The sequence below is a fragment of the Cricetulus griseus genome, chromosome 5, assembly GCF_003668045.3.
Source record: "Cricetulus griseus strain 17A/GY chromosome 5, alternate assembly CriGri-PICRH-1.0, whole genome shotgun sequence".
NCBI classification, from domain to species: Eukaryota; Metazoa; Chordata; class Mammalia; order Rodentia; family Cricetidae; genus Cricetulus; species Cricetulus griseus.
The window spans coordinates 19,706,620-19,727,530 of NC_048598.1; the positions used below are offsets into that span (position 1 = coordinate 19,706,620).

The 20,911-nt window shown below is 38.0% G+C and overlaps 1 protein-coding gene across 1 annotated transcript; it reads left to right on the forward strand.

Annotated features, from left to right (window-relative positions):
• Positions 1 to 13,802: 13,802 nt before the first annotated feature.
• On the forward strand, positions 13,803 to 16,788 carry LOC100774861 (mucosal pentraxin). Its single transcript, XM_027419047.1, has 2 exons — positions 13,803 to 13,866; positions 16,193 to 16,788. Exons 1-2 carry the CDS (start codon positions 13,803 to 13,805, stop codon positions 16,786 to 16,788), a joined length of 660 nt encoding a protein of 219 aa, XP_027274848.1.
• The last annotated feature ends 4,123 nt before the right edge of the window (positions 16,789 to 20,911 follow it).

Here is a 20,911-nt window from a genome sequence, read left to right on the forward strand (position 1 = left end):
TCATAATCTAAGTCTTTTTTTCATGCATAGTAGTTTATAGTATCTTGTCTTACTTAACCCTCTCCAAGGAATGACCCAGCTTGCACTCAAGATCGTAACACAAAATAGCTTAAAATGGCATTTTATTATGGGAAAGACAATTCCTTTAAGAGTGATGGGACTAGTAGTGAAAGAAATTGCTCTAAATGGCATTGTTTTCATTCCAGTACATTTTATTTGTTATATGTCACATCATAGAATTCTGAGACAAGGGCATGAAATGAGATTCCAAACCCAGCATCTTTCTTTTTCTCATCAACTGAAGTGGGCAGATCAGAATTGGACTTTGGTTCTTGTACAGGCAGCTGACAAAGAGTGGATTGGGGTTTTGAACACAAGAAAATGAACGTTTAGCTGGAATAAGAAAAGATGGTTTCTGACAAAAGGTCTGAGCAAATGAGACAGAAGCTTAAGTCTCATTAGCTGCTCAGCAAATCCTCTCTGAGTCCAACCAGAACCTTAATGCCATAAGCTCTTCCCTGTTCATCTGAGGCTCAGCCAGGTACTCAGACTTAATTATAATACAAAGAAGCATCCTTCACAGCTGGCCTACCTCAGAACACTCAGATGCCCTATTATATCAGCAGAGAGCTATTTTAATTACAGTTTGATGATCATTAATTTTAAAAGCATAAAAACAATTGAAAAATTGTACTAGTTACAGTTCAACTATTAGTACAAGGTTCGTTCCCATCTTGGCCTTTCTTTTTTCTTTTCCTCTTTTTACCTATTTCTTTGTAGTGCTAATGTTTGTTTGAACCTGATAGTTAAAAATTATCATTTTATCATAAATACCAAAAAATACTGACTTATATTTATAAACACTAGGCTCTGGGCTGAGAATTTTCATGCATTATCCATCTTAGCGTTTATAGTAACTCTTTGATACATATGCTATGCTTATCATCCTCCAGTTTATAGATGAAATCCTTGAGGGTCATCTGGTTTTTATTTTCCCAACAGCGTAACGTTCTCAAACAAAGTGATCTAAGATAACTTAATCCAATGCTGACCATTGATTTATCATGTCTGTCCTCAAGAATGTTTTCAGTTAACTTACAGTGCCCAAGATAGTGTTTTCCACTTAGAATGGGAATAGAAACTTCTCACTTCCCAATTCAGAATTCCTGCCAAAGGCTCATAGCTTGAGTCTGGTCATGAGACATCTGATGAATGCGAGCTGGGAGGCATTCTGCAGAACAGCTGGTCAATTGATCCTTGTCAAAATATCAATGTGGTGAGATAAGAAGAAAAGACTGAAGAATTGCTGGAGATGAAGAAAAAATACCCAAGAGCCGTAGCAATGGCATGCAATGGAAGAGATGGGGTTTTGTTTTCTATTTCATTCAATAACAATGGAATAATTGGTGAAGTGTAAAAACAAATCTGCATTATATTAGGGCTATTTCAACAACACTAATTTCCTCATTTGTGTTATTACGGCATGATTATATGTATTTCTCAACTCTTTCATCCACTATTGTTTCTCCAAGGAGGTAAGTTAAATCAATCAAATGATATTTAGGTTAAATTAATTTCTTCCTATATGAGAAGTTAAGTACTAAAGTGGGATTTTATTGAATAGCATTGAACTTTAGAGGGCTACAGTCATTGTAATAACTGAGAAGTTTTCATTTGTATAACCAATTTCTGTCCCCTTAGGGATGACTCCTATTGAAATTCATAATATAAGAGACTATGCCTGATTTTTAGGAAATGCATACTGAAATATTCAGGAGTATAGATCTATCACATCTTTATCATTCTCTAGTAGCTCAAACATGGATAGAAATTTGGGGAGCACAGGATAGAGGATGGGAGAATAAAACAAAGAAAGAAGCATATAAAACAAGCATGGTCAAATGATAGCCTTTAGGGATTGTGTGTGAAAAATGACACACAAAAAACAAATACATAAAACAAAAGAAAAGAATAAAAAGCATAATAATGAATTGATTTTCAACAAGGGTCCTGTCTTACCACATGATGCTGTCTCCATGCCCTGACTCCCAGAGGTCATCTCTGTGCTCTTGGACTCCTTACCTTCAGAGTCATAAACTAAATAAAGTTCTATTCTTATGAATTACTCAGTTATTACCAAGTATATCAAGACAAATGAACTCCAAATGCACCAAAGGCCCAAATGTAAGAGCTAAACTGCACAACTATTAAAATTGGACACTGGAAAACATTTCAGCACTCTATATTTGGCAGTGATTTTCAGAATATGCACCAAACGTGCAGTCAATAAAATAGAAAATAGATATATTTGGCTTCATCAGATTAAAAACTATAAAACATCAATGGATAACACTGAGAGATTGAAAAGACACCCAATGGCATTGGGAAATATATGTGTCATAAACCTCAACATTTGACATTGAATTAAATATCTAAAATACACAAAAGCCTCCTACAACTCTCTCTCTCTTTCTCCCTCCCTCCCCCTCTCTCTCTCACACACAAAGGTAATAAAGAACTTGAATATATTTCTCTACAGATGTCAAAAGGAGGCAACAACGTAAATGTCTATCGCCAAGTGAAGGAATGGAGAAAAATGTAGGATATAGACATAATGGAAGAGTACTAATCCTTAAAAAGAAATCTTATACATATACTAAACTTTCATCGGAAACCAGTTCAAAACCATATGCTAAGTGAAGTCAATCATGTAAAAAAAACCACAAATAATTTAGGGTGCACTTATATGAAATCCAAGGATAGGAAATAGAGACCGAAAATAGACAAAGTAGGCAAGTGGTTGTCAGCGAATGGAGACAAGAACGAGAAATGGAGAGCTAGTATTTAGTAGATAGACAGTTTCTGTTTGATGATGGAATTGTCATGGAAATGGATACAGTGGTTACACAACATTGTGAATACACGTCACACCACTGATGTAAACTTAAACTAAAATGTTAAACTTCACATTAGATATATTTACCACAGCAAGAAAAATTAGGGCATATGGAAAGGTTTTTTGGTACTATTCCTGTAATTTTCTTATATATTTAAAATGACATCACAATAAAAATTGTGAGAAATACACCAGTGTCGAATGACATCTCTGGGTAGGTGATAATGTCTCCTTTGCAGAGTGCACGTGGCTCACTGGTACTAATCCCAAACTTCCCAGCTGAGGATTGTCGCTATCCACTTGCCCATAAAAGTCCCTGCTTCTGCCTCAGGTCATCTTGGCCTTTTGCCCAACTATAGATCTCTTTTTTACCTGGTCCTCTTGAACAACGAGGAGTTTTGTGGGACCAAGTGCTACCTCCAGCTGATGCACAGGGACTGAGACAAAAATGTGCCAGAGGGACTTGACAATGGCTTTGCCCAGCATGTAGACTGAGTCCTCCAATGTTATGTGGACATCAAAGCGTTTATGGCTCTGTTCTGGTGCTCTACAAAAGGCTTTAGCTGACTGAGGTTGTTGTGTCAGACTATTTCTCTACAATCACAACACATAAGCAATATCCATAGAGGAGAGATAAGGTGAAGAAATTAGCCTGTCAACATTATATTAGCCATATGTTAATAAGTTCCTACTATTTTATATTTTGGAATTTACATAGGATTTACAGTTGTGTGCTCTCCTGTTCACATATGAGAGATGAATTAAAAATAGTCTAAGGTAATACCTTATCTCGCCTACTTGAGTGTATCAACTCAATTCCAAGAATATATAAAAATGTTGTTTTATTGAGTTTAATGAACAAAGCATGCAGAATCCCATCTGTCCTATTTTTTCCCTCTCACACCTGGTGTCTGTGCCATTTATCTTCTAGTTAGAAAATACTACCTGGATGGACGGATGTGGCTAATTACAAATATACCTGGGGCTTATTATTTATGTTAAACATGGAGTTGATTTCTTTGAGATTAGGTCACTCTTTTTTAGGTGGGAGGGAGTAAGAAGTGAAACATCAGTTGATGTCTTATTCTTTACTTGTCACAACCTCCCCAATACTTGGTCATCTTTTAGTAAGAAACTAACTTCAGTAGTTTTGTGTCACTAAAGCTGTCATATCTTGTGCTCAACTTCAATAAACCTATTCTTTAGGAAAGGTGGGGGTTATAAACGACATATTTATCTGTTTTCTTTTGTTTTTGAGGAATAAATAAAACCTGCTTTGGGCCAAGTGTGACCACCATACACATTTACCTATAATTTACAAAACCAAAATGTTATCTCCTAAATGACGCATATTCAAACATTTTATTTTGATTGGAAACAAAATCTCACTATGTAGCCAAAGGTGGCTTCACTCTTGAGCCTTCTGACTCAGCCTCTGAAGTGCTGGGATTCAGGTATGTTGAATCATGCTTGGTTTCTCCAAGATGGGATAACCATAATAAGATTTTCTTTGAGAGACATTTCTCCTACTCCCTTACCTACTTTGTGTGTGTGTGTGTGTGTGTGTGTGTGTGTGTGTGTGTGTGTGTGTGTGTGTGTGATATGTGCATATATATGTGAGCTCCTGTGAACAAACAGGTCTATATGAGTACATATGGAAACCAAATAAATCTTGGGCATAATTGTACAGGGATTGTCCATATTCTATTTGGGAGAGGATTTCTCACTAGGACTAGGACTCACTAGTTCAGCTGGGCTGGCTTGACCAGAGATGCTAATAGGTTCACCTGTATCCTCCTCGCCAGTGCTGAGAGTGCAAGCACATGCAACCTTATCTAACTGTTTGCATGAGTTCTGGGGCCTGATCTCAGGTCCTTATATTTACACATCAAGCACATTACTAGATGTGCTTGATTCCCCCAAGACTTATTGTATAAATTTAAGTTGTATGAAATATGCTCTCTCTCTTTACATATAGGTAAACAGTCTAACATGGCTATTGCCTTTGATAGTTGTATCTTTTATATGATGGGTGGAAATTGTACCTTACATTTCAATATGCAATATAGTATCAATTAATCCCCTTTTAGTCCATTTAGTCAGTCGCTGTATTAATAATGCTCCCCTTTTATACATCAGGTCTCTAGTCTTAGTAGCCAACATGGTGCAATTTTATACACCTTGTTCACACCCTCTTTTCCTTTTCCTGTTCCCCCTTTAACTCTCTGATCCTATATATTTGATTTAAAAGAAAAATTCTATATATGAGTTTATACAGCATTTTTATATGTAACTATTTTATTTAACAAGGGTCCTACAGGATAATGAGATGGTTCAGCAAATATGGGCACTTGCCTCCAAACTGGAGAGTCTGAGTTCAATACCCTGGACTCACTTGATGGAAGGAGAGAACAAACTCTGGCAAAGTGTCCTTTGACTTCACATACATGCTGTGACATTCAGGTAAGCACACACACACACACACACACACACACACACACACACACACACACACACACATACACACACACAAGTTTAAAAAGCCCTACAAGTGAATCCATATTATTGCAAATGCAATTAGCTTTAATTTAATGTGGATCAAAAGTATACATCACATTACCTTCATTTCTCTGCCAATAGACAGTTTTAATATGTTGAATATTGTGAATAATGATATAGAACACGAGAGTGCAAATATATCTTTGAGATGTTGATTTCACTTCCCTTGGGTATATAACCCAAGATACATGTGGACCATATGGTAGTTCTAATTTTAGTTTTTTGAGGAACCCCTGAATAGTATTGAGTAATAGTCTCATTTTTAGTTTTGGATCTGATTGTCCATGTTGCAATAACTAAAATGGCATTGACAAGGTTGACATTACTGACAAGGTTGATCATATATATATGGAGAGAGAGAGAGAGAGAGAGAGAGAGAGAGAGAGAGAGAGAGAGAGAGAGAGAGAGAGAGAGAGAGTTTCTCTGTGTAGCTTTGTAGACCAGGCTGGCCTTGAACTCACAGAGAGTTCACAGAGAGTGCCTGCCTCTGCCTCCTGAGTGCTGGGATTAAAGGCATGCTCCACCACCACCAGGCTTATTTTTTTTTAATTCTAGAAGTTTTACATTATCAATCCTGACATTGAAATGTTTAATAAATGTCAAGTTGATTTTTGTGTATGATATATGATTATGTCCAATTTCATTATTTATATATTTATACCCAACATGATTCATAAGATTTTTAAGGCTATTCTCAACATTCAAGATGTACCAAGGCCTTTTTCTATCATCAATATGATTTTTCAGAACGTTTCAACAATTTTTCTATGTTGCTAATTGTTTCTGTTCAGGTTTGTGATTTAGTTTGAAATCACTTTTGAAGGAAATGCTATTAATTTGAGAAATCTACCTTGAGGGAGGAACACAGAAGTCATTTCTGAACTGTTGCTACAGTTTTAAATTTCTTTTAAACAAAAAATCTTATTTTAAATTCTAATATTTTATAACACATAAATGATCTAACCTTGTAGTTAATGACATGCAATATTTATAATAAGTCTGTAGCTGGGTTTTTCATTTCTATTTGACAAACAAGGAACCTAAAGCTCATGGGAGCATGTGATACCCGGAAATCACAAGGTTAGAGACTAGAGGAGGCTGTTTGCTGTGAAGCATTTCTTTCTTCCAGCAAACAGGCCTCACAACACTTCCAGATCTCTCAATAAAAGGCAATGGCTTTCCCACCCAGGAGCTAAGCCAGCTTCCTTTCTCTGTCCTGAAGGGTCTCTGATGTTCAAAGCCATTTCCTCAGTTTCCACTTCCTCTTTCCATCTAGACTCTAATTCTTCCTCCATGACCACCAATCTAGTTTAAGTTTTTCCCTTCTTTTTTTAGTAAGTGACTACTCACAACTGTTATGACTGGCATTCCTAGCAAACACAGAGTGAGAGGATTCTTAGGGCTACAGTAGTCCTAGCCAAGGGTACATTAACCATCCCTCTTCACTAAGTGGTTACAGCTCACAGAAGCCACGTGATAACTATATTTAAAAGATAACTATAATAGCAAAATGAACAATCATTGAGCTTCAGGCTCCGTTATGGTGTCGTGTCCTGTCTTTTAGCTTTTATTTCTGTGAAGACAGAGTGGCATGTCAGACAGAGATTAGGCAGTATGTTTTCATAGAACTTCTGACATTTAGGACCAGAATTTCTAGGTCTTGGGACAACATGGGAACATGAAAGACTGATGTCTTGATAAAAAGCTGACATTGTTCATAGTTTAACTGTGTGCTTGAAACGGAAGCAACAAGAATCCTCACTGCTTCTTGACTTTGTTAAGAACTTAAGCATATTCTGAGCAGGACTGTCACTCAGTAGGGATCTGAAGTACCTGCCCAACACTCATGTACTTGTGGGTGTTTATCATTGCTCAATTAGTGGTGACTTTTACCATTGCATTCTCTTTATTCTTAGTAATACATCTATTTCACATTAAATCCACATAAAATAAATCATTGCTTAAATTATGGGTTATAAGGAACACTCATATTGAACTATAATAAGTTAATGAGGAAATAAAAATGTTTCCTTAGAAAATTGACATAAAGATTATCTTTAAAATTAAATACAATTACAGAAAGTTTAAATTTGCAGAAGATAAAGTTACTAAATTATACACTAGATATCAAGTATTTACCATGACATATTTTTCTTAATTGATTTGTTATCAAACTAAGATTTCTCCTTGGCTTTATGATCTTGATGGAAAACAGACTATTGGCATAGTAGGTTTAGGCAATGGCTTATTTAATAAAACAAAAGATAGTGCCTTCCAGAGAGTGACCGGGGAGGGGTGAATTTGTCCAGAGGAGCAGAATAGCCCATTCGGTTCTGTATAGTGGACTTTTAAGAAGGTACTGTGGATATTAACAAGGCAGATGGCACATTTGTGGGGCAAAGGGGATTCTTTTTCCCAAATAATGATGGATCTGATCTTCCTATCAGGGTATCTATTCCCAAGACCTTAAATAAACATCCACGGGTAATGAGTGTGGGCATTGGAGGGGAGGAAAGGTGTTTAGAAAACACAATAAAAATTATATTATGAAGAGGCCAGAGTCTTTGGAAGATGCAGCCCCTTCACTGGAATGCATGCCAAAGATCCCTGATGCTTTATTTTGATACAACTCCAAAGCTATTTAGCCACAGGGGTGGAAAGGAGAGGGCTTCTGATGATCAAGAGATGGCTACACTTATACACTAAAGTCTTCTTGATTCCTCCTAGCTTCCTGCCTAGCCAAGAAGCACAGCTACCTACAGCTGCCACATTCCTTGGCTGCCTCATATCCAATTCCATGCCTGCCATTCTCATTCCCCTGCTTCCTTTTTATCAGTGGGAACAGGTATGGATGAGTCACAAATCAGTTTCAATTCTTTGCCTTTCATTTTCTTCCTCACGGAAACCCCTAAAATAAATAGAGGTTGATTATCCCTTTGCATATGCATGCCTTTGTATACATATATATATATATAGATACACACTATTATGTTAAACTTATACAAATAATCAAATTATTCACACTTACTGTCAGAAACAGCAAAATCTAGTAAGTTCCATTAGGCATCTAGAGATGTCTCTAGCTCTTAATTAACATTTTGGAAACTATAATAAACATTTAAAAACTAAACATAAGGCTTTATAAAAGTTGTATTTTTAAGGTCTAGTATCAGCAACAAAAAATCAAAACTGTTTTTATGCATTTGTGATATAACAAAAATACATTTTGATCTTCATTTATTGAATACACACAATGTCATCTCCAAGTTAAATGTGATAAGCAAAACATATTTTAAATCTATCCATAAATTACATCCTTTTTTCATAACTAATTTAAAGTTCATTCAATAATATGAAACATTTATTTAATGTGAATAACTCAAATTTATCTTTTTAAATATGTTTTATGGAATGCTATTACAGAACAATAAAACTAGCTTGTAATTTAACCTTTAATTATAATGTATCTAGATAGAGTAACATAATAACTTATTTATTTTGTACTGTGCAAAAACATGCTGTAAAATTATTTCTAAAATTGGGTGTTCTTTCAATTTGCCAGTATGGATGTAGCTTTAGAATTAAAAGAGACAGAGAAAGCAAGATTGATTCAGGTTAATCTGAAATTGCACAAACAAGACCAGGATCATATGTGCTGAAATCCAAGCTACTCCATTTCTGACTCATGGGCTATTAGTGTACCAACCCGTTTGTTCACTAATCACTCCACTGAGCACAAAAGAATTAGGGTTCAAATCACCATCCCACAGCCTTGCGGATAAATAAACACATGTTGTTTTTAAAACCAAGTTTCAATGTGGTTCATTGCACTCATAATTAAGTGAAAACAGACCACCATAATCATAGTGGCTTTTGTTAGCACAAAGCTGCAATACATACAGTTTCCTTTAGTTCTTCTCATTCACAGGGAAATGCCACAGGCATTCATTTCACACAAAAAATTTTAAGAGTTCTTAAAAGTTCAATCACAGTGATAGGATCAAGAGATCGAACTAGAGGAAAAAAACATACCAGACCCATAGGTTCTTGGCTTTAAAGACTTAAACTATGTGTTAAGCAACATAGGAGCAACCAAATAATATAACGTTCAATGGTTTTATTGTAAACAAGTAAAACACATTTCAATGAAATATTCAATGTGTTTATAAATCACAGATTTCTATCATAGCATAGCTGAACCATTCCCTGAATTTAACATTATTTCATGCCCTCTTAACAAGGCGTAGGGGGCAAGATTGTGATGGGGAGACCCATAGAGACAGTTGATCTGAGCTTGTGGGAGCTCACAGACTTTGGACAGACAACTAGGGACCCAGCGTGGGACTAACCTAGGCTCTCTGCATCTAGGTGACAGTTGGGTAGCTTCATCTTTTGTGGAGCCCCTAGAGGTGGGGTCAGGACCTGTTCCTCATTCTGAGCTAGCCAGCTCTTTGGAACCTTTTCCCTATGGTAGGGTGCCTTGTTCAGCGTTGATGCAGGGGTGAGGAGCTTGATCCTGCCTTAACTTGATGTGCCAAGCATAGAGGGAAGGAAGCAGGAGAAGAGGAGGGAGGGGGAGACTGTGGTTAGTATGTAAAATAAAGCAAAAAAAAAAAAGATTTAAAAAAAAGCTCAGGCTACCCAACTTCATAGATATCTCACTTGAGCTCCTAAGTTACTACTATGGTGGCCTGACGCGAAACACCCAGCATCACAGTGCTCCTTTAAAGAGAATGTGGCAACTGTAAATAAGAGCTGATTTTTCACTCTGTTACAAACCACAGAGTCTTCCTGCTACAACTCTGTGTAACTCTATCATCTGAATCAGTAAAGGCCCCGCTGCAGTCAGACCCCAGATCTTAAACTATATATAGGGATATTTATAGATATAAATATTATAAGATGAAAAAATATGTTTATCTTATAGTCCAGACATCAAGCTGTCAGTCAGCTTTCCATCAGCAAAATCCCTGATCTGTTCAACTTAAACAGAGGAAAGGTGTGTTTCATCTCATGGTTTCACAGGTTTCAGTCTGTGGTCAGCAAGCCACATTGCTTTGGGACCCATGATGAGGCAGCAAACTTTTGAGGGAAGAACTGGGGAAGCAAGCTGATAATCTCATGGAAGCTGGAAAGCAAAGAGAGGGAAAGACACTACCATCACAGTCTCCTTGCCCCAGTCATCTAAACCTTCCCAGCAGTCCAAACATGCACCTTTGGGAGACACTCAAGATCTGCTGCAGAACAGACTATCACAATTTCCTTAACACAAAAGATGAAACATATCCCTTCAGGAGGACATAGTGTCTCTTACCTAGGACCAGAGGGCCCATGACCAGAACAGCTCAAAAGAAAATAGATCTATTATAATAGAAAGATCCAATATAGAAATCAGAGACTCCAAATATAAACACATAGGTTTTATTATTTTTTAATTTTAGTAATGTAATAAGATAGAACAAAAACAAACAGATTGGAATTGAACAAATAAACAAACAGAAGGAAAAGAGCCCAAGAGAAGGCCCAAGAATCAGAGACCCACTCATTCACACACCCAGGAACCCCATAGCAACACTACACTGGAAGCCAAAATATGTACTCAAAGGACCTGGTGCAGACCTGTGTAGGTCCTGGGCATGTTGACTTAGTCTCTTATGAATTCATATGAACTTTGCTCATGCTGGTTTAGAGGGCCTGGTTTTCTTGGTGTCCTCCATCCTCTCTGTGTCTTATTCTCTTTCCTCCTCATCTTCTGAAGGGTTCCCTGAGCCCTGATGGAAGGGATTTGAGGAATCCATCTCATTTCAGGGAAGAGTGTTCCAAAGCCTCTCACTCTCTGCATATCTAGCTCCGGGTCTCTGTATTTGTTCTCATCTGCTGCAGGAGGAAGCTTCTCTAATGATGGCTGAGCAAGGCATTGATCTATAAGTACAGCAGGATTCATTTATTGCTACCTTTTAAGAAGACCAGTATCTAGTCTCAAGTTCTTGGTCACCCAAGCAGTGTTGGGTATGGGTTCCCATCTCCTGGAGTCAAATCAGTCAAATCAGTTATTGTTTGATTACTCTCTCACACTTTGTGCCACCATTGCACTAGCATGCATTACAGACAGGACACCATTGCAGATCAAAGATTTTGTGGCTTGGTTGGTGTCTGCTTTTCTCCTTTGGTAGTGTGCAAACTAATTTCCTATACCAAAGATGCTAGCATATAGGGATGAAGGCTCTATGTAGGCCCCAGCTCGGCTTCTCCATGTTCAATGAGTTGTGCAGGTGTTGCCTTCTGCAATGGAGTCTTGCTATCAGTTTCTGGAGAGCAACCTATGGTCTTGCCTACAGCCTAAGTCATATGGGAATTTCCATGGGACCCATTTGTCCAACAGCTTATTAGGTATAACCCAATCCTAGCACTGGAAACTTCATTTGGTGACAAGAGATGGCCAATTGGAACTTTGTGTCTCCCATTATTTGGCTATTTCATTTAGATTGCCTTCATATATGCATATATTTTGGAGAAGCTTCTAAGGTACTAAGTTTCTATACTACTCCTCAGGTGGAACTTAATTTTAGCCTTCTCTTTTCATATTCTCTCCTTCATCCTTCTTTCCCCTACTCCTTTCAACTTGATCCCCCTGTTCCAGCCCCCACTCCACAGAATCCACCCATAACTATCTATTCTTTTCCCTTTCCTAATGGGATATATCTGTTCTCCCTAATTTCTTACTGTATATCTAACCTCTGTGGTCCTATGGATTGTAGCGTGGCAATTATTTACTTAACAACTAACATCTACATATAAGTGAAAACATGCTATATTTGTCTTTTGGGGTCTGCCTTACCTCACACAGGATGATATTTTTCTAGTTCCATAAATTTATCTTCAAATGTTTCCAATTATCTGACTGTTATGAAAGGAGAAACAATGAAGATTATGGAGCGAGTGTCTTTGTAGTATGATGAAGTATCCCTTGGGTATATGGCCAAGGGTGGTATAGCTGGATATTAAGGTAGATAGATTCTCATCTTCCTGATGCTACAGACACACTGATTTCCAAAGTGGTTGTAGAAGTTTTCACCCCCACCAATAGTAGATGAGTGTTTCCCATAGTTTTCACCAACTTGGAATTTCACTTGTTTTACTGGTCTTAGTCATTCCTAAAGGTGTAGTTTTGATTTGAATTTCCATGATGGCAAAGGATGTTGAATATTTCTTTGTTTCCAAGTCTTTTGTGTTTCATTTTTGAGAATTACCTGTTTAGATCTGTAACCCATTTTTTGTTGGGTTACTTGGATTTTGATATCAAGTTTCTTGAGTTCTTATATATTTTGAATATTAACCCTCTATTGGATTTGGAGTTGGTAAAAACTTTCCCATTCTGTAGACTGCCACTTTGTTCAAATGACAGTGCCTTCTGTAGTGCTGAATCTTTTCAGTTTCATGAGGTCCCATTTATTATTTGTTGATCTTAGTGCCTGAGCTAACAGTGTTCTGTTCAGAAAATTTTATACTATGCCAATGAGTTCAAAGCTACTCTGCACTTTCTCTTCTATCAGGTTCAATGTATCTGGCTTTATGTTGAGGCCTTTGATCCATTTGGAGTTGTGTTTTGTTCATAGTGATATGTATGTATATATTTGCATTCTTCTTCATATAGTTTCCAGTTTACCAGCTGTCTTTTTCTAGTATGTATTGCTAGCTTCTTTATAAAATATTGGTGTGTTGACTTATGTCTGGGTTTTCAAATCCATTCCCTTGATCAATATGCCAGTTTATGTGCCAATACCATGCTTGTTTTTTATTACTATAGCTCGATACAATTTTAGATTGGAGATGATAATATCTCCAGAAGTTCTTTTATTATTCAAGAGTGTTTTAGCTATCCTGGGTGTTCTGTGTTTTCATATGAAGCTGAAAATTGTCCTTTCAGATTATGTGAAGGATTGTGTTGGGATTTTGATGGGAATTGCATTGAATCTGTAGATTGCTTTTGATAGGATGGCCATTTTTTATTTTATTAATTTTACTGATTCATGAGCATGTGATGTCTTTCCATCTTCTGATATCTTCAACTCTTTTTTCAACACCTTAAATATTTTATCATACAACTCTTTCATTTCCTTGGTTAGAGTTTTCCCAAGACGTTTTATATTATTTGAGGCTATTAACACATTGGTTTTAAATCCACATAATGGGTCAGTTAATATTAACTTTTATAACTTTGTCTTTCTGTTATTTAAACAAAGGTGTTGTCCCTAGGAGTGCAATATAAGAGCCAAACAGCAAATCTCTCTCCACAGAGACAATTGTTGCTGTACTCCCACTACCAGAGGAGTCTAAGAAGAGCACGATGACAAAGCTTATTGTGGGTGCCCTGCTCCTCTCTGTTCTTTTAGGATGTTCATTCCAAGAAGGTAGGTACTGATGCCAGCTAAAAAGTTCTCCATGTCTGGAACAGATAGGGTCCAACAACTTTTGCTGTTGTTGTTTTTAGGAAGATGTGAGTGAAAGGTGTGTGGAAGTCATTTACTCTATCTGTTATACTACCTAATCTTGGCAGTTGGAAACTGTGAATGCTTACTATCTCATGTCTTTTGTACAAGAGAAATGAGAGAATGGTTCTAGCTATTGTTTCCAAGCACAGGTCTCTATGGGATTGCAGTATTTCAACCAAGGTTGTAGTGTTATCTGAAGGCACACTCAGAAGGTCTGCTCCCAAACTTCTCTTAAGGCTAATCAATTTCTGCTCATTTCAGGAAGTTGGCTGGGGGCCTGACTTCCTTATTGTCTATTGACTGCAGACCTTTCTTAATATCCTATCATTGAGGCCCTTTCTACAAAACAGACTACAACATGTGACTGAAAGAAGTATCCAGTTCAGAAGCCACAGACATTCTGTAATCAAATCTTAGAAATCCTTCAACTGTGTTCTACCCCTTACCAGTAAATCGGTGCATACCTAAAAAGAAGAGAATTAATTTAGGTCACATTTTTTTAAAACTACCACAGAAATTGATGACTAAGGATCTATCTTACTATACCAGGATGTAAGGAGAATGAGGAAAGTAGAATGGGGTTTGCTTCCTTGATGAGAGCACAGTGACTTCTCATCTAAGAGAACAAGAAGGAGGACATGATTTTTTTTTTCTAGAAACAGACAAGTTGGTAAAGGGAATGCTTGTGCTCATCATTTTTAAGCCCTTAGTTGAGATATTATAAGAGATAGTGGAAGTAGTTTGGACTTTTAAAAGAAAACCATCTCTCCCCAGTAATTGAATAATTGAGCAACCCTTGTTAGGTGGCAGGACTGTGAGCCTCAATTCTTCACCAATACAATGGTGACATAATAACACCAATCCTGATAAATAGTGCTGAGATAAATTAGGGGAAGGATGAATTTTGTAATGCATGTTATAAAACTAGCTTTTTATTACCAAAGAAGACACTTTACTGTTTTGACAGCTTTGTATTTTCTTTCCTGTTTCTGCCAGTAAGAAAACCTGACACTCATTTCCCTATACCTCAGTGTGAATGTCAGCAGTGAGTTATACGTTATTTCAGGCTAACCGTGATATTTTGCTCCAAGTTTCTACACTGAGAAGGTTACAAACAGGGAGATAATTGATCATAGAACATAAATATATGGTTTACACTCCAGTCCTCTGGTTGCTGTTGCATTGACAGAAGTTTAGTTTCTCTCCCTCTCTCTCTCTCTCTCTCTCTCTCTCTCTCTCTGTGTGTGTTTGTGTGTGTGTATGTGTATGACACACTCTAGCTAGTCCTCTTTTCTGGAAGCATTCCATTCCTACTCTCTAGGGGTCCAGAATATAAGCATTTCTTAAGAAGCCCTTGTATGTTAGGAAATATAATTCGTGCTGTTTTCCCATTTCCTACTATGAAGCAAAACTAACTCAGTTCAAGACTTTATATTATTTCTAGGTCATGTCTCCTCTGATTCAGTTAGCCATTATTCTGGAGTTTATTTTCCCAACTATTTGTTAAATTTACTTTTTCTGAACAAGGAAAGAATCATTCCATAATGATTACAGTTTCATCTTTTCACAAGGCTCTTAAGACAAAATAAATCCATAGTAAATAATCCTTTAATACTGTTGCTGCTGTGGTAAATTGGTCCTTACTGAGCATAGAGAAGATGAGGGTACAGTCCTATCAAGGTCTGGACCAAGCAATTTACATGATGCTGTTCCTCAGTTATCATACTGACCCCAAATGTTGGCTCATCACAAGATCCAGAATGTATGTAACCCCAGCTACAGGGATTCTCTAGGAGAAATATCAGTGATGGGAAGACACACTGTGCCTCCTGCTTTATTCATTGCAATGATTAAGTTACATTTCATTTTCTGTCACTGGTACTTCTTTTATCTCAGTGCTGTCTCAAGGAAGATGCAGGTAGCGTTGATATAGGAAATCTTAAATCTGTAACTGATCACCTGAATCCAAATTCATCTTTTATTGTTTGGTTTGAGACAGTCTCAAGTAGCTTGGGTTTGGCCTCAAACTCACTATATAGAGTAGATGGCCTCCACCTCTCAACCAGTGAGACTGCAGTCATAGGCCACCCCTTTCAGGGCTGCCATTAACACTGTATAGCTGCTTAGCATTGTTGAGCTTACACCCTTGCAGGATCTCTGTGTGCACCAATGTGCTATATATATTCTTCCAGGAACCAAACCACAGATCTAGGAAAATGTTTGTCTTACTGTCTTTTCTTTACAGACATGACGGGGAAGGCGTTTGTTTTCCCTCAAGAATCAGCCACTGCCTATGTGACCCTGATCCCAAAGATGAGGAAGTCACTGCAGAATTTCACCCTGTGTCTGAAGGCCTTCACTGACCTCACCAGACCTTACAGCCTCTTCTCCTACAGCACAAAGACCAAGCACAATGAGATTCTTCTCTTTGTGACAAAATTGGGAGAGTATGACATCGCTGTTGGAAATTCAGAAGTCATTTTCAAAGTGCCCCCCAATCCTTATGCCCCACAACATGTCTGTGTGAGCTGGGAGTCTGCCTCTGGAATTGTAGAACTCTGGCTGGATGGAAAGCCTATGGGGAGGAAAGGCTTGAAGAAGGGGTACAGTGTTGGTGCTGAGGCAAAGATTATCATAGGACAAGAGCAGGATTCCTTTGGGGGAGCTTTTGATGCAAAACAATCCTTTGTTGGAGACATATGGGAGGTGTCCTTGTGGGACCATGTGGTCCCCCTAAAAGAAATGGATGGCGGGTGTTACAATGGCAACCTTATAAATTGGCAAGCTCTCAATTTTGAAGACAATGGCTATGTGGTCACTAAACCCAAACTGTGGGCTTAAACTTCTTTCTTGTCAGTCATAATTTGTGCTTAGTAATAATCACGTACTTTCTGAAATTAAATCTGTTTTTTGTTTCTGTTAAAATAGTAGAATGGATTGCATTAAAAAGCAAACAAATATGAGTCTTTGCTATATATTATTTACTGTTGCAAAAGTTGGGGCGAATTGTACCACAGTTGTCTGCAGCATCAAACCATAGGAGCTAGGGGGACACACTGCTCTCAGAATTAGGCACCCATCTTGTAGAATCCTGTTTGAAGTAAGGGATGTCCTATGGTAGTTCTGTGTACTCAAGACCTGTGAACACAATGTGGCTACTGGGATATGCCTTCAGGAACAGACCTGCCTGAAGGAATCAGATCTCCAAAGAGTTTCAAAAGGGGGCTTCTCATGAGCTAGGTTGAGAAAATGACCATTCACATATCTAGAAAAAATTAAAGATGTCTGTAAAAGTATCTCCCAAAAGACAAAACTCAACTGTGCTGGAGGTCCCTCTTCACAGGATCTCTCAGCTCCCTGGGAAGTAGCTATTCTAGAACAAGCACAAATGTCCCTTCTTGGCCCTCTTACTGTTAAACCCGTGAATCATGAGAGAAAGACCAGATCCACATTTTTTTTGAGGGAAATGTGAAGCAAGCTTTAATTAAACACTAGCCAGGATGATTGACGGGCTTTGGCCAGGGCCATTCTGGGGTTCTCAGAGAATGGCAATGAGTAACATTTTGCAGAGGCCTATGCAGACAAACCTACAAGGCCACTATACTTCCCATCAGGTCCAATCTTGGACAAGCATATATCCCAACATACTTCCTGCCCTTGTACCTCTTGCCTACATCCATTCAGGGGCAAGCACACATCCTGATGCATTTCTTGCCTACATACTTCCTACCCATATGTGATCAAGCACTTCCTGTGTAGTTCATGTTTCGATTTAAGAAAAGCAGCACGTGAAAGAAAGGTGCCATTGGACAGGGTTCAAGCAGAGGTTTTCTTTTGCGGGGGGGGGGGTATGGGTAAAGGGATCATAAAATGGGAAATGGGAGGGCAGAAAGAGACCGGCCTCCAGAGACAGGAGCAGCAGGAGAGAGAAGAGAGAAAAGAGGGACACAGAGAGAGGGATGGGGGAGAGTGGGAGGAAGGGAGAGAACAGAAAGGAGAGAGGGGGAGGGAGAGAGGGGGATGAGAGGTGGGCAGGGCCTTTTTAAAAGGAGACAGTGAATGTGCACAGGTGGTGCTCTTAGTGGCTGCAGCTGAGGGCATACCCTGTCTGAACCCCAAGGACAGGCCAGAACAGATGCCTGAATACTAACCATTGAGTCAAGCCAAATTGTTTAGGGAAACAAAAGCATGTGGCTTGTTATCTCCCATAAACAATAGCCTCCAGTATTTTAGGAAATAATTGACCTTCTGCAAGGGACTTACACATTACAAGTAGTTTTGTCTCATGGATCACTTAGACATAGTAAAACTAAAACTTAAAACCTAACTTTGGCTCTCATATTACCACTAGAGACACAGAGGCCCTGGACTTGAAGTTTGTTTTCCATGCATTTTTAATAGGATTCTTGAAAAATGACGCAGAATTTTTCTTTAGTTTTGTATGGATCACAAAATATTTAACATATCCAGTGTCCACCAGGTTAAATAGTTCTAACTCTTAAATCTTCCTTACACATGAAAGTAACCTTCCCCTTTACTGAGCAACACAGCAGAGGACAGAGGGCTTGGGGAAACCCCAAATTCTTGTATAGAAAAGTCTTTAAAATGGAAGTTCTCAATTTTCCTAATGCTGTGACCTTTTAATACAGTCCCTCATGTTGTGGTGACCCACAACTATAAAATTATTTTTTGTTGCTTCTTCATAATTCTGATTTGCTACTGTTATAAACTGTAATGTAAATATCTTATATGGAAGATATCTGATATGCAACCCCTGTGAAAGGGTCCTTTGACCTCACAGGGGTCACAACCCACAGGTTGAGAACCCATGGCTTAACATAAATACTCAACAATTCACAGAGAATAAGACTATCAGTGTAGCAAAGAAGAGGGTAAAGACAAAGCTTGACTATCAGGTCATATTTTCCACAGACAAGAATGAAAATCATGGGCCAATTTCCATTCTGGCATCATCGAGACTTAGTGAAGGTATGGAATTAATGTATTTAATTAAAAAAAATCTTTCTTCAGACATCCCTGTGTTACTCCACAGAAAGTGTGATCAAGTTCCGAATTGAATATGGATAAGTTGCTTAGTAACGTTGAACATACTGGTGATCCAGACTCACTGAGCGACTGGTTTTAATGTGAGTTTCAAAAATTTGGAGAAAAATTGTACAGATCTCCAAGGCCAGTGAGAATATTTATCTATGACGGCATTTCTGTGGGACAGTCAGAGTCTGTAACATTCATCACTGCCCAAAGAAGAGAGTGGTCTAAGTACAAGAGGGAGCACTGACGGCTTCTAGCACACCTGGCCATCAGCCATGTCTTCTCTGAAGCTTTAGGACTCAACATCTGCCTGGTGTTTATGGCAAGTTTTCAACACAGTGTTCATACAGGCACCACACAACCCACTTTTGTGCCATGAACTGATAATAATGAACTCCACCCTTGATTATGATTCCTACCCATTTCCCAGTTTGTGAGCTCTATCTGGTCATTACTCTGGTGGCAGCCTGGGAGACCATAAAAGCTGTAGCAGAATAATGATAAAAGCAAGAAGGTGGGAATGGAGATGAGTGATAGAGTATTTGCCCCACATGTGCAAGACACAGGGTTCAATCTCTCACACCACAAAAAGAATTTAAGTTTTAATTAAAAGAAAATAAATATAAAATAAAAACAAGGATCAGCCTTTAGTAATTCAAGTCATTCTTTAATGTAACCTCATCACCAAATTTTGCAGTTTCTTCTGAGTATAGGTAGAATGACAGGAAACAATTGTTTTTGAGCTTTCAAAAATACCCAGACCTTTTACTTGTATATTTTGATTCCTGTTCTTCTGGTTTTGTGGAGGCTGTGTGTGTTTGTGTTTGTGTGTGTGTGTGTGTGTGTGCATGTTTCTTGTTTTTTATTTGTTTTATTTTTGTGTGTTTGTTGGGGGGAGAGAGAGGTGTTGGGTGGGTGAGGAAGCAAGGATGAGTTGGGAAGAGTTGTGAGAGGGGAAAAATGTGATCAGATTACGTATTATGAAAAAATATTTCTCAATAGAAAAAGGAAACAAAACCCTATACTGTGACTATACAGTATATCCATGAGAGATACGTTTCAAGACCTCCCATGGATGGCTAAATTTGAGGCATATAAGCAGTCAACCTTATATATACTGTTTCTCTTACTTATACATGTTTACGATAAAGTTTACTTTATAAATTAAAATGTACACTAAGAGATTAGCACAATAGCTAATGATGTGGACATGTCTCAGTGGATAAATCACTTACCACAAAAGTGTGAGGACTGGAGTTCTGATCCCCAGAACCTGTGTAAATGCCAGGTGGGAGAGGGCAGCCCACCTGTAATTTTGTATTTAGGTGGTGGACATGGGGAATTCTCAGAGCAAATCTGGCTAAAGAGACTAGCTGTGTCTATAATTGTTGGGCTTGGTTGAGAAACCCCACCTTAAAGAATAAGGTAGAAGAGTCATCAAGGGAGATTCCCAGTATTGATATTAGAACTCCCCAAGTACATATACACATGTATGAACACACCCCACATATGCCCACATACATTCAAACATGCATACACACACACGAATAGTATACACATACATACACACATAAAAAGACAAAAATTGTAATGGCAACAGAAAAACTATACCAATATATTGCAATGAAAAGTTAAGTGACAGTTGTCTATGATTTGTTTTCAAGATACTGATACTACACCGTATCAGTAGATAGCATATAGAACTGCACAAAGAGATGATCCATGTTCCAAGTAGAATGGGTCAGAGCTGTGCTAGATTCAATTTTGTTAGTTAAAATGGTAGATAATTTAAACTGAGGAATTGTTTGTATTAGGAGTATTCCATTTATATTTTCAGACCAGAATTCACCATGATTAATTGAAAATACAGACAGATAAAAGGAATCCACTGTATGCCAAACTGCTGAATATC